General features: G+C 41.2%; 1 protein-coding gene across 1 annotated transcript; it reads left to right on the top strand.

The window, feature by feature from the left end:
• Nucleotides 1-11,535: 11,535 nt before the first annotated feature.
• Nucleotides 11,536-14,709, top strand: LOC131462173 (ras-related protein Rab-1B-like). Its single transcript, XM_058633175.1, has 6 exons — nucleotides 11,536-11,725; nucleotides 12,364-12,436; nucleotides 12,519-12,614; nucleotides 12,702-12,797; nucleotides 13,068-13,199; nucleotides 14,367-14,709. The coding sequence occupies exons 1-6, from the start codon at nucleotides 11,712-11,714 to the stop codon at nucleotides 14,598-14,600; spliced, it is 645 nt and encodes a 214-aa protein (XP_058489158.1). The 5' UTR covers nucleotides 11,536-11,711; the 3' UTR covers nucleotides 14,601-14,709.
• The last annotated feature ends 735 nt before the right edge of the window (nucleotides 14,710-15,444 follow it).

Here is a 15,444-nt window from a genome sequence, read left to right as displayed (position 1 = left end):
CTGGAATCTGGCAACGTGTTACACACACATACACACACACACACACACACAGAGCCCATTTGGTTCCAGCTGCTCACTATGATGCAACAACAGAGTGACCAGTGGGCCTTCGGGGCATATGGGTAATAAAGACTTCCTTTCATTAAATCCCTGGGAACATAATCCACATATTATTTGATCGCATCATCTGGAAATCGCCTTACAAAAAAAAAAGAAAAAACCGAATCTGATTCATCCTGGGACAATAAGGAAAGATTATTTTTTACACAGTCAGTGTTTTTGATGCGTGTGGTGTGTTCTACACACGGCTTATTTAAATCTCACACACTGCACCAGCAGAACAGACACTGATGATGATAACAAACAGTTGAACAGTGCAATGAGGCTTTAGTTTTCAGCTTCATGTACCAGGGTCGAGACCAGTGAATATCTTTTTTCCCCCACGTGTCAGGCCAGGGTGCAGCAGGACACAGACAGAGGACACATGAGGCAACTGAGTGACAATAAAGCAAAAACCTTCACTATCTTCCCAAAATGTTTGGGTCAATAAGCGTAAAAAAGCTTGCATTAGTCGTCAACATCAGAACCAACATAACCAACGTTGAAGTGAGGTCACACAGTGTGGCTCGAGACCGAAAAAAACATAGATTCATTCTGTGTCACAGCAGTGAGACAGTTATTATCAGTACAAGAGCAGATGGTAGTTTGCTCAAGGGCTGATGATAACCACAGCAGAAAAACTGTTGTTTTTACTTTGTCTGCAAATGTATGTAAAAAGGCAGATTCTGACTCTTCACTACAAATCACCAACAGGACAAACAACAAATGTGGACGCGCACATGCACGGACACACACACACACACACACACACACAACTCTTCACTGCCAAACTGTCAACTGCCACAACTGGTGGAGGTTTGTTAAGGTGTGTGTGTGTTTGTGAGACAGACTGGACCTTGTTCACTCCAGACAGCTTCAGTCTTCTGATACAGTGTGAAGTCACACACGCATGTACACGCACACACCACACACGAACGCGCACACACACACACACACACACACACACAGGGTCTAAAGTGTGAGGTGTTCATTCGTGCTAAATGAGACCAGTCTCCTCAGCAGCTGTTGTTGTTATTTTAACAGGAACTCTCTCTGTGTGTGTGTGTGTGTGTGTGTGTGCACCTCTTGCCTCAGTGCTTGTAACTCTAGTATCTAAGGTTCTTTTCTTTATGAATTGCATCACAGACAGACAGACAGACAGACGCACAGACAGACAGACAGACAAGTGACCAACCTCTAATTGGAGTAAGTCAACATAACCTGTAGTGCAGAATCAATGTGCCTCAGGATAAAATAAGACAAATGATTAGTAAAAATCCTCAAAAATGACAAAAACATCCATCCACATTCTGGACATGCAACTGCCCTCTTTAACTATGCCCCAGGGATATGTGGCTTTAATTGTTTCTGTGTCTTACTGTTCATTCTGGATCCAATACTACACTCTTGTCTGCCCTGTTAGTGAATTAATTAATTTATTGTCTACCGCTTTATCCTCCACATGAGGGTCGCGGGGAGCCAATCCCAGGTGACACAGGGCGAAAGGCGGGGTACAACCTGGACAGGTTGTAGGTCCATTGCAGGGCCACAGTACAGAGTTTAGGTTCTAATAGCCTCTGCATGTATTTGGACTGTGAGAGAACCCACAGAAAACCCATGCACACATGGGGAGAACATGCAAACTCAATGCAGAAAGGTCTTCGTTTGGACCGGGTCGCTAACAAAAGCGACAGTGCTAGGCACTAATCCGCTGTGTGGCCCTCTACTTGAAAATGGCAATTACCTCTAATATCACTTGATACATGTGGTCTTCCATCCATAAGCATCATCATCACACAACAACAATGTAGACTAATTCTACATGGGGGTGGAGTGGCTCAGTGGTTAAGACCCTACCCTGTGTGCGAAAGACATCATGGTCACAAGTTCGATCCCACCCCTGGCTGATTGTAATCAATTCCATTGTAAGTCGCTTTGGATAAAAGCGTCTGCTAAATGACATGTAATGTAATGTAATTCATATTGAAGCATTAATCAGAAAAGAAAGTTGCATGACAGTTGCAATTTGACACAAAAACTTTGTAATAGCTGTCTGCGACACACTATTTGCTCTGGATTGATTGTAAATTATATTTTGAACATGATAATGTGTGGAACATAATGTCCCAATGTTGGATGTTCCCTCCAGCATGAGATAGGACATTTAATTAGATTTCATACTTTGGGATTTACATGCTAAACTTAGTTAAAAACAAATTTCATATATTTATATTTGACCCCAGGGGAGAGAAGATATATTGTACATTATTGTTTATGGTCCAACTGAAATAGATCTGTATGTTCAACATATCCAGGATGTCTTTTCATGATCAGTCTTCACTGTAACTATAACTCAAAGTCAAAGTCTCATGCATGCTCACTCGTACTGAAAACCTGGCACATGTCAAGCTTCATCTGCTTAGATCTACGATAGCTTGAGAATATGCTTGTGCTTTATATCGCCATTAGACAGCTGTTTCCAACTGGAAACTAAAGTTTGTTCCGCTTTGTAAACCACTTTCTCACCCATGCCAAAGTCCATTTTGTGATCAGTGATTTTAAATCATGGCACACAGGAGTTGTTGATCCGCTGCTGCTTGCATCAGTAAGTTCAAATGTGTATTTTGTGCCTCCATTGTGTGAAAGCTTTTCTTTGGATTTACCTACACACCAACACAAACTTACCAAACATTGGAGCAGTGACCAACAGCTGCTATGACCCTGTGAGCTAAAAAGGCTGTGTTTTTTTTTTATTTCTATGGATTTTCTTGAGTAGGAGTGGATGGAAAGTTCAATCTCCTGACAGAAAAGGTTTCATAAAGGTGAGAAACACTTGATTTAAATGATGCTAGAAGGATTGCCACAAAATCATATTATATTCTATAAAATGCAAACAATTCAGCTTGTTTTGAAAAACCACCTAATCATAGTGTACAGTGTGTGTGGGTTCAGTACTGGTATTACAGGAATGTTGGACATGAACCAGTGAAAGAGTCAGAGGGGTTAAAAGGTCACTCAACTCTTGTGATTTTCACAACTCAGGCTTTAGATTGTAAGTTCACTGTCCAATGGTGATGGTGTTGAACTTGATCATATTTCGCAGAAGGAGTTTGTTCCATGTGCAGTCAAAACAAATGACACTTTTCCACAGATACAGTTTTAGCACTTCTTGGCTTGACACGACTCGACTCTACACAATTTGGGTATCAGTCACGTTGTTTTCCATCACTGTAGGACCTCCTCAGCGTGGGTGGGGTCATCATAGCAAGGCTGCATGAATCTGCCACGAGGTCCTCAACACAAACACAAACTAGTGACGGGCAAAAGAGTTCTTTTCAGTGTACTGAATCATTCGAATCAGTTCATTAAAAACATTAGTTCAGTACTTCCTGTGTGACCGGAGCACAGACTATGTCTGACACAGTCGCTGAACTAAAATAAAGCTGAACAGGTTGTGATTCAGCTCATGATCGCCGCGGCTTTCAGCAGTGCTAAATACACCAGACTCCTCTGTTAAATATTGAGATTTTAGATTAAATGTCCTTGCTAAATGTTGGAGATTAACGCATTTTTTAACTGATCTACAGTTTGGTTTGATTCTTGTGTTGGACACTCTCTGACCAATCAGTATTGATGTCACAATTTAGTATTGGTTCAGCTCACATGGAACCTTGTCAGACCAGGTACTAAAAAAAGCACCATACTATATCTAACGGCATGCTGAGTCGCGCTAGAACTATACAGTGGAAAAGCACCAAATAGTGAAGGCTCTCTCTTTTTATTGTTTACTTACACCACCATCATCATCATTATCATCATCATCATCAGCCACATGCTTGACGAAATGTGTGCAGTCAACCACACATACAGTATCTAAATGAGTCATTATCATGACAAACATTAATTCCCTTTGGAATCCGTGCCCTCTTTTCTGTACAACACAAACCACCACAGCTAAAGCAACAGTCCATTGATGCGTTCACGTTCTGCTGCCATTGTTCTGGCTCCACTTTCCACACTGGGCCTCCAGTGACCTCATTAATACACAAATCCAGCTGCCGTTACAGTGTTTCATTGTTCCTCAAAAAAATGTCTTTATTGAGGACAAGGAATAGCAGAAGACCCTGTTACTAAAGTTGTCTTTAGTAAAATTCAAACCATTTTCCTAAACATTTTCCAGAGTTTGCCATTCAAGAACATAGTAGGAGATTACCTGGGTCAGACACATTCACAGCAGCAACACAATGCACATAATTAACTTTCGGGAGCGGGGTGGCACCTGGATGGAGCATGCTGGAGGTATGGTGGACGCTGGACTACATGTGTCAACAGAGAAAGCTCATTTCCTCTTGCTTCCACACAAAAACAAACAGAGGTCGAGGAGAATGACATACGTGTCCCCTGTCAACAAGTCTGCAGACCAAACACGCAGTGACATAATTACTGCAGGAATAGAAACAGGTCAACTTATATGTGTGTGTGTGTGAGTGTGTGTGTGAGCGTGTGTGTCAGGGGTGGTCTGGTACACTTACAAACTTGATGGCAGATATAAAAACAAACACACACATAGACAACACACTTCACCTTGTACACTGTGCCCGGCAGACATGTTTTTCCATGTGTCTGCCGTTGACATGAAGCAGTGGAACTAATTTGCCTGTGTGTGTGTGTGTGTGTGTCTGCAGCTCCTTGCTGTTGATAAGCGAGTGAGCCGATTTGACCACATCCATTGCCTCACATTGATAATCTGAGCAGTTAACGAGACACAGCGGGTGTTACAAGGCTTACTCTGCATGTGTGTGTGTGTGTGTGTGTGTGTGCGTGTGCGGTTAGCTGTGTGGTAATGTTTGAGCGACGAGGGTTTAACGAACACAGCTGCCGTCAGTTAAGAGTGTACAGCCAGAATTCTGGATGTGGTTTACTGTTGACTGCATCTGAATGTGTGTGTGTGTCACAGAATATAGAAATCAACTCCACACATCAGGGCTGTTTTTCAGAAGTTACGACACTCCGAGCCTGAAATTGTGTAACCACAGTTTATTTCTATGTTTTACTTTTATGTGTCTGGACTATTATTTAATCACAATTTCTTTGATCAGTTCTGCTCTATAGTGAAATGTAATTCATGTATGTTTGAGAATTATGTTCATGACATTATTACCTGTTAACAATATTAAAGACATTTCTTTTTTGGGGAATAGGGGAAGCTGCTGTGGCCTCAACTGATGATTTCTCACCTTTTCGACTGCATGTTTTAGTGTGGACTTTGGTAAACAATGACCATGTTCTCTTCTTACTGATTCTTATCAGCCACGACTCGACTGTCAGTGGTGAAACAAAGCAACACTTCACATTAGTAACAAAACAGAAAAAAGCAGTTTCTTTATTTGTAGAGTAGACAATGAGGCACACACACATGCCCAGTGTATGCACTTCATCAAGTTGTTGCTTGGACATACAACTTGTTAGTATGGATATATCGATTATGTCTGATATGGAGCTAAAATGCTCAACTGGACGGAGATGCATCCGGTTTTCAAATGTAGTTTATATCAGAAATATTCACACTAAATGTTTGCCTGAAGAGGGAGAGCTGGGTCAGGTAAGATGAAAAGGATTGGGCTCAGCCGATGTGGCAGCTTCAGAAAGTCACACTTCAACAAGGGACATTGCAAAAAGATGTCATGATATCATCAGCCTGGGAGGTGACCTCTGACCTCTTTGGGCAGAGACACTACAGAGAAAAACAAGAGCAGAGAAGAAGGGAAAGACAAGACACAGTCTGTTAACGCAACGCTACCAGCGCTATTCTTCCCAGCAGTGGCATAAGAGAGGGGTCTTTTAATATGAGTGTCATGTTGCTTCCTGTCTGTGAAGTGTGTGTGTGTGTGTGTGAAGAAAGAGACAGACATGGAATCTGTACTAAACACACACACCCACACACCCACACACACTCACCCACCCACACACACTTCTCAAATACTTGTAGTTGGTATGGACAGCTGCTCCGTTGGCGGGAAAGTGGAGGACCAGCTGTCACTGCAGAGAGAAAGACGGAAAACAGGAGAGGAGAAGGGAGGGGACAGCGTTACATACACGAAAAGAGAAATAAAGCAACAGAAAAACAAGGAAAAACAGAGGGGGAAAAAATGCCTCATGTTAGTTTTAGAAGAGGAGAGGAAGAAGAAGAGGAAACATTATTGCTTTACCAATTTCATCAACCTTGAAAAACAAAAACTGCCTCAAATTGTGTCTGCCCTGGCGGATTTGTCAGTTTTAGGTGCAGTGTCCAGAATTCAAGAAACGTGGAATTTCAAGTTCGAGTGTTGAGATTAGGACAGAACTGGTGGAATAGGTTGTATTGGCCCTTTAAAGGGATTTCAACAAGTAAAAAAAAGACGGGGTGAGTTATAATCCGCCAAATATTATCCCCATGAAGGAAACCAAGTGATTTTGATGCAAAAACTAACAAAGAATTGAAGTAACAATTGAGTTGTACTGGCCCTTTAAGGGTATTTCTAAACATGAGACTAACAACATTAGCTCCCAACAAATAACCACTACTTTGCCCTGTTCAATTAGGCTCAATACAATTTCAGTTTAGTATAATTTGCAGTGTTTTTCCCTCCATGTACATGGACTCATTGTTGAGACAGGGACTGTAGTGTATATGAGGAACTGGAAATTCCAAACTGTGGAGGGAAAAAAGAGGAACATATTTGAGTGAAGGGGAATTCCTGCATCCATAACAATATGAAATTCCCTTCCAAAACTCAAATTGAAGTTATTAAAGTTAATCATAAAATTTCCCTTGAAAAGGAAAATGACTTGAGGTTCCAGCTGTGTAACTTCTGTCAGCAAAACAATGATAGTATCACTACGACCCCTGACTTATCTCACGCCTCAGGTGAGGCTGCAGAGCTTTCCCAAAGACACGTCCATATTCCAACTGTTCAGTATCTCACTACCTTACTCATGTTTCAGAAAATTCCTAAACCTTAAGTTCTCCTTCAACAGTTGTTTTACCTCACAGGAAACCAGGTAATCCTTTAACCTAAACATCAGTGGCATCTCACTGTTATGCTTCCTCTATCCCTCCATAATAAAAAAAATACATTCTCTGTGCCCCTGTGCTCTAATGAACAGTTTGTGGAACAGAAGCAAATTATTAGGGGTTACAAAAACATATTGTTCCCGTATTTTTGAAATGTGGTGTCAGTGTTAACTGTGTTGTGTGCAACCTGTTGTGCTGAGACATGGAGGCTCACTCTCAGTGAAAACATGACTGCCAGCAGGGACACATGGAAAAACAGAATTTGGCCATTTAAAAATGGCTCACTCAATGAAATGTACTCAGCAGTGAAGATATGTGGAAATGTATAACATGCAACGTTTATGTGGCCTAAATATCCCATAACAACCACAGAAACATCATTTATGCAAGATGCTTCAAATGAAATGAGTGCAGTGAAGATGTCATTTGTAGGAGGCTGGATTATGTGAAGATATTTACATTTCTCTCTCTCGCTCTCTCTCGCTCTCTCGAATAAGGCCTTCATTCAACATCCAGACTCAATGAGGTTAATTATCTGTCCCTAATTGGCCTCAGGGCCGTCCCTGTATGAAACCCCCCCCTTTACCGACACACACACACACACACACACACACACACACAGACAAAGTGGCAAAGTAACTCCACATAAATCACACATGCACGCATAGACACAAACAGACACACAAACAAGTCAGTGTTTCAAGATTGAGGAACTTTATTGTCATTGTACCAGCACAACAAAATTACTGAGGAACATGTTGTGAAATTAGATTGTGCCAGTTATAGAGACTAACAAAAATGTAATGCAAATGTAAAAATAAGCGTACTGTGCTGTCTGTTGTTGGTTTCACTTACTTTTAACAAAAACGCTGGTGACAGGAGAACACTGCACACTGCCACTTGAAAAGTTGAAGATCTCGCTAAGTTCTGCCTAACACATTGCAGATAACGCAAAGCAAACTAATGCATCGAGTATGGGTGAGTGTAATGTTGCGAGATGTTGTTTAGCCTCATATTTTGCAGTTATTTCAAGTACATATTTTTTTTTTACCAATTAATAAATAGAAATAAAATAATCTAATTTGCTGTCTGTTTAATTTTATTTTTAGACGTTATATGGTTGTTTTCAAAGACCGTTAGACACACAAACACACCCTGGCAAACAAACACAGGACTGTGGTAAAATAAAGGTGAATAGTGAAAAGCACCTATTTATCCCCAGGCCCTCAGTTCCCCTGGGACACACAGTGATAGGAACAATGACCGGTTTAACTCTAGCCACTGACCCGCACACAGCACACACACACACACACACACACACACACATGCACACACATGCACACGCACATGCACACACAGTGCATCCTGCCTTCTGGTGTTTATGTATGACCTGACTCACACACCCTTCATTATGTCTGAGAAACACGTATAAATACTGTAACACACATAAAGTCATGCGCACACACAAATGACACACAATACTGTGTGTTGCTGAAAAGTTCATGTTTCTTTTTAAAGGTCCATCTAGGAGGGTTTATTAGCCAATATTGCCAATAATTTTACCACCATAAGTATGTTTGTGTAGTTTAGACGAGGGCCTCGCTTTAGGGCCCGCTGTGTTTCTACAGCAGCTGGAATAGACAAACCAGCCCGAGCGTGTGTTTCACAGAGGCTTACGACACAGAAAGAACATCTCTGCCCTCATAAACTGGACGCATAAACCAACAAAGGAGAAGGAGGAAAAGGCAAAGAGAGTGGAAGAATGAGCAGAGACGTAAAAGAGCGTTTAAATCTTTTGTGAAATACTACACTGTAGTACAGAGGGGTGAGTGCACGAGTCCTACGATTGTTGTAATCTGCAGTCTCACATTGTATGTAAACTCATTCGTTCACACTGGACCTTTAAAGGTAGGTAGGGAGGGAGGTTATTGATCAACCTTTCTATTATAACATTTTAGCTCAGCGTAAACCGAGAGATCCAAGAGAAGACTAGATGCAATAAAACACGTCAATATGGGTGGTGCCTGTCAGAGACGGCGGGATTGCTTCAGGTCATCTTTCTCACATGAAACGAGTGCATCAGTCAGCACTGATCAGATGGGAGGAGCTCAGTGCAGAGAGATAGTTCTTGTTGCTGTTTTAAATACAGTTGTGCTCCTTAAAGTGAAATAGAGGAGGTTGGACGTGGCATGAACCACTGGTGACAATTCCAGATTTTTGCCATATGGAATGTTTATAATGAAGAACAAGACTAAAACACTCAACTTCAAAATGGTGGTGTTAACGTTGGACTGTTTGTATCGATAGACGCTGCAACATATTTGTGAAATCATCTCATTTAAAGGATCATATATGATGTTTGTATTGTCTACACTTTTTCCTTAATTTCATTGTATAATCAATCCTTGCTAGTCTTTATGAGATTAACTGAAGTTTATGAGACATTAAAACATATCCTTTTGTCTTTTATTGGGTTTGATTTAAAGGGTGTTCCGTATTGAGTGTGCTTTAATGGATTTAAAGATCAGTCAGTTGCTGTTGTTTATCTACTCTGTGACTCCAATCGAAGCTGTATTGTCTTCACTCTTATTTTGTGTTGAAAGTTCTCTTCTTTCACACGTTTTTTTTCTCTCCTCTTTACAGGTTATAGCTTACTTTTCTGCTCCTTCACTGTCTCCATCCTTCTTTCTTTCTCTTCTCATTTTCCCACCCTTGCTTTTTAACCCTCTCTCTTTGTTAATTTCTCTTCTTTTTCTTTATTTCTTCCCTTTCTCTTGGTCCCTTCCCCCAGTTTTCCCACCTCCATGCTCCATCGGGAGCACCACAAAGCCTGCCACTGCCCTAGCAACCACCGCGCCACCGCCTCTGCCCTGGCAACAGGCCGTTGTCAGGGCTGCTGACCCCTGACCCCATGACAGCTGCTCAGCCATCGCATATCCCACAATCCCCTGCCCTCTGCTCGCTCCCGTGACCAGGGGGTGGGTCACACACGGGAATCAGCAGTGAATCAAACTGCATCGCTTACACTTTTGTCCATTTCTAAAAACAAGAGTTTGGGAGGCAACGAAAGAAGGGCAAGAAAAGAGATGATGTGAGGAGAAGAGGCAAGGAAACAAGGATTGATGCTGGGAAAACTGGACACAAGGACACTCACTTGTTACATACAACATACATGTGAGGCTATTTGGGCTTGAAGTGTGGTTGTAAGAGGTACTGACACACATACACACATGCTCGTCCTCTATACAGTTCGAGTACGACTTGGCTCGACTCGCCTCGCTTTCTTTTGAGTTGAGCCGAGTCATGCTACAACTGTATAGTGGAAAAGCGCCAGTAGTAAACAATGACTTCACCGTCAACAAGAACCAGCCTTAAACAGGCAGGCACCATCTTACTGAAGACATGGTAAGATTAGACATAAACATAAAATAAAAAGAAATAAACAGCAGAGAACAACATTGTGCATTGTACTTCTTCATATGCCCCAAAATGCAAACTCTAGACATCTGATGAAGCAAGATGTTGACCTCTGGAAACCCAGACCCTTTCCTTAAGCACACACAAAAAGGCTTATTTTAAGCAAATGCAAAACAAATAGTTTTTATTTTAAAGCGATTATACACAAATGTATTTTTGGATAGCATATTTAATTCTGCAAATAAAATACTCCTAAATGACCCTAAAGTGTATGCAATTTTAGGACTATATTTGCCAATTTATCACGTTGTTAGACAGCCTTTATCAACCTGAAAGTGAGGTTTGTGCTGCTTCACCGAACTCACTCTCCTGCACAAATGTCCAGAGAGAAAATCATTACTTTTAGCTCATGGGGACAGAGGAGTTCTCAGTCTACTTCTGCCACTTCTCCAAGCGGCAAACATCCACAACACATCATAGCAGGTGTAGATTTTAAAAGGTGGGGCTTTAGTTAAATAGCTAATATGTGATTTTCCGTGTGTCTCCTGCTGGAAGTCATTTTTATTATTGAGAGCAAGCATCCGTGTCTCAAGCTGGTTGTATCTTGGAAGCTTGGATGAAACTATTCTACTTTCTGTTTGTTCACTGATGTATAAAGTACAGGCGATGCTCTCAGATTAATGTGGTGTCTGAAAAGAGCAGAGGGACAGTGTTCATGCTGCCTCTGCAACACAGTGAAGCAACAGTAAAAAACACTGAAGAAACTATAGCTGCAGGTCTAAAGTTAGTGTGTGTGTATGTGTGTGTGCGTGTGTCTTGTTCCCAGGTGCTGTCCCCAGTGAAACCTGAGCTGGTCCTTAGTAATAAATAATGCATCTGAACCAGTCAGCTCATCAGTCAGCTTGGCAGACAGGTAGCCTCGGCATATTCTGCAATTTGTCCTCCAAAGGACACACACACACACAGACACACACACACACACACACATACTCACACATACTCACACATACTCAAACGCACAGACAGACAACAGAGCAGGACACAACTTCACAGTGCGGGACATAATCCAACTGTTTTCAGGTTTTGGATTTTAATCCAGGGTAGTTTTTCCTTTAAGTTGCCAGGAACGACCTCACTGATCATGAATCCTGAATAGTAAGTGTTGTTTCTTCTGAATGTGCCGTTGTGTTTCTGCTCCTACACAACATACAGTACATACTGTAGATGTCAAGTTAAAAGACAGTGTGAGAGCTTTTAACATCTTCAGGCCTTATTTTTGTTGGCTGACTCATCTTTGTTTACCCGGTCATTGATTAATGAATTGAATTCATGTCAGACATAGTAGATGTGTTGCTTGGATTTTTATCTGTGGTTGCAGAAATAAATATCTACTTCATTCTCTGCATGTACAACTATCACTAACCTGGAGATGCATCACCAGGATGCAGAGGGTGATGGGTAATGTAGGCCTCAGAGCTATTTCTGCTGATGACAATGAGGCTTCTCTCACACTTCTCATCTCTTCTAAGTATGTTTTTAATTTGTCAGTCACATTCTGTCTGTATAATAGTTACAACGTACAGCTACACCCACTATATGTTGGAAGGAAATACAGTGGTTGAGAGTATAATGAGAATTACAGCCTTGCACATCCTGGTTTATAATAATTCTATGTGACATTTGAACAGTTTGAGTTGCATCTGTTTCTGAAATGGATATCTATAATATATCAAGGACTCTATGAGACTGAACTATCTTTTGTATGTGATTCTGTGCGTGTCTCCTCACTTCAGTGACTACCTATTCAAACTTCTCCTGATTGGTGACTCTGGAGTGGGAAAGTCATGTCTGCTGCTGCGCTTCGCGGTAGGCCTCACATACACACACACACACACACACACACACAAATGAATGAATAACTGTATTTGAAATACTCCCACTGCTATAGGACGACACCTATACTGAGAGCTACATCTCCACCATCGGAGTCGACTTCAAGATCCGGACCATTGACATGGACGGAAAGACAGTGAAACTACAAATTGTAAGAGTTTGGCATAGTCGTGTATTTCAGGTTATTATTGTCACTGATGAAAATGACACACCATCATGCTGTGTTTGTTTCCATTAGTGGGACACAGCGGGTCAGGAGAGGTTTCGAACCATCACCTCCAGCTACTACAGAGGAGCCCATGGCATCATTATAGTGTATGATGTCACTGAGCAGGTCAGTGTGTCTTCAAATCACCGCTCACTGTATGTTTTTCTGTGACGTAAAGGTCAGGACAGGAAACTGCACAAGTCAGACGTACTCGGCACGTTGTCTGATTGCCTGTCTTAGTCGGACTACGGCTTACGGTTAGCTCGTATTAAACTGTACAAGTACTGAGTGGCAGGAGTGCGCTTGGTGAAGTCAGTGCTAACAACTTTTCAGAGCATCATGCAACCACACTCCTGGACTATCCCTTTAACTTTTCCTTCATGCGTCACTCCTCAGGAGTCCTTTAACAACGTGAAGCAGTGGCTGGACGAGATCGACCGCTACGCCTGCGAGAACGTCTCCAGGCTGCTGGTGGGAAACAAGTCTGACCTCGTTAGCAAGAAAGTGGTGGACGCTGCCACTGCTCAGGTAACAGGCTCCACACAGCCAAAGAGAGAGAGACTCTGCCCAAATGTACAAGTTCCACGCTGGTCAAAAAACTCACTAAAACCTAATCTGATCAGCCCCTTCAACCCGTTTAGTATTTTGAAAATGCAGTTGCAGAGCCGGGACCTTTCCCAGCATGACCCGGTGATGTGCGCTGTTCAAGCAGCAATTCAAATTCAGTCAGTTTGAAAAGAGAGACCAAAAGTGAAAGGCAAAAAAAGGCGTAACCATGGTAACATTGTCAGTGGTGCTTCTGATGTACTTCAATCAAGTATGAGAGACCTATGTCACTAAGCAAATTATCTCTCAGTGATAGCCGTATAGAGCTATTTAATTAGTTTTCAACTTTTTACTTAAAAAGTTTCATGTTGTAGATCTTACCACTAGGCGTGTAACAGTATGCAAAAGTATTGTAATAGTATTCATTAATAAACAAGTTTGGATGACTAAACAGACTCCACAGTAAACATAACAGGCCTATTGAACATCATTTCCTGAACAAAGGACAAAAGTTAAAAAATACGAGGCTTGTCTGTACCAACGTTAGATGTTAAACTCATACTGAAGACAGTCGCTTGAACAGCTCGACAACAACATACGGGCCTTGGCCATAGTGTTCCGTCACCGGGGGGAAAACAAGAAGCTGTGATTTAGTTCTGTGCTGCATTAGCGTGGTTACCTCTTGACATTTGGTATAAATACACATACACGTCCCATGACACTGTCAACCTTTCATTGGTGGACATGTATCTTCGGTGTTTGCACTACACTTTTACAATCTAATATGGTGGTATTTCGCTATTAGAGCAAACATGGCCAGCGCAAAGATGACTTCCTCCACCCTGTGAACTTAAACATCATTCTCAGCTCCAACCTCTGCTTTCACAGAGGTTTGTTGGTGGTTGTTCATGAAAAATTATAGTAGCTTCTGGAAAATGTCTGCTTTAACTCCAACATACGTCCAAGAAATATTCTTTGTTCATTCACCGTTTACTTTTTTTTTTAATTCAAACATTCAAAATGCTTATTTAACAATATAAATCACTTATATTTAATTATACTCTTAAATACGTGAGGAGATTTTGTAGATAGGCTGTGTTTAGCATATTTATACATTCTGTCATACTCTGTTTGTCGTCCGTCCCCCAGGACATGGCCTCGTCTCTCAAGATTCCCTTCCTGGAGACGAGCGCTAAGAGCTCTGATAACGTGGAGAGAGCTTTCCTCACCATGGCCTCTGAGATCCACAAGCGCGTGGCCAGTGAGGGAGGGGGAATGCAGGGTCAGTCAACAGAGGCCAAAGCCCAGAGCGCCAAGATCAACAGCGCCCCCGTGTGGCTGGGAGGAGAAAAACAGACCCAAGAGTCCAGTAACTGCTGCTGAGCAGGAAGACAACACTGGTGATGTCTCTGGACTATGTGATTGTTTGTTATTGAAATACATTTAACTTTTCAGGAGGAAGTAGCTCAACTACTTGATATTTTTAAGAGTTTTATAATAATAATTAAATAATGGCTCTTCCTTTAAGTGTATAAAGATTTTGAACTAAATTATGGATGAATGTATGGTGGGACTTTATTGATTTATAGTATTTATCCATTTTTGTTTAGTTCCATCTGTTGTTTGTTTGTCAATAAAAGCAGGAGTCATTATGCTGAAAAAAAAAACATGGTTAAAAGCTATTAATATGATGTGTATATGTATAATTATGTGTAAATGATACTGTTCTGATCTATGTCCTCTCTGGTTAAAGTCTGGTCATGTTAAGCTAATAATTGGATTTTCATAGTTAGAAGAGAAACTGCTTATTTAGGAGACATGAGGCAGTGTCTGCTGCCAGAAACACATTTCATTATTGTATTTATTTTATGTAAATCTAGAAACTTCTACAATAAATGATTTGGACCAGATGTGGCACAGTTTAATTTCTATCTGTTCTTTGGCATATATATGCTATTTTCTATTGAAAAGAGAAAATGTGACAACTTTATAGCTGCGGATGTGATGAATAATTCCATAGTAATTATGTGATTGAAGAGTTTACTGTCATGGAACAAACAGGGGGTTTCATCATCTGAAACATGTTTAAAGACAATTAGTTGAACTTACTTATGATTTTGCAAATTGACTACTTAACAAAAGGCTCATCGAATAAAATTTGTATTTTTAGCTTGCAGGGACAAGGAACTGAACCGAACATTTGAACTTACTGATGTAGGCAGCAGTG

Source organism: Solea solea, chromosome 7, assembly GCF_958295425.1.
Source record: "Solea solea chromosome 7, fSolSol10.1, whole genome shotgun sequence".
NCBI lineage: Eukaryota > Metazoa > Chordata > Actinopteri > Pleuronectiformes > Soleidae > Solea > Solea solea.
This window is presented reverse-complemented; position numbering and strand designations above follow the sequence as displayed.

Coding starts and splice junctions, on each gene's coding strand:
- LOC131462173 (XM_058633175.1), top strand. Junction 12,437..12,518: donor GTCTGCTGCTGCGCTTCGCG/GTAGGCCTCACA, acceptor CCACTGCTATAG/GACGACACCTATACTGAGAG. Junction 13,200..14,366: donor TGGACGCTGCCACTGCTCAG/GTAACAGGCTCC, acceptor TCCGTCCCCCAG/GACATGGCCTCGTCTCTCAA.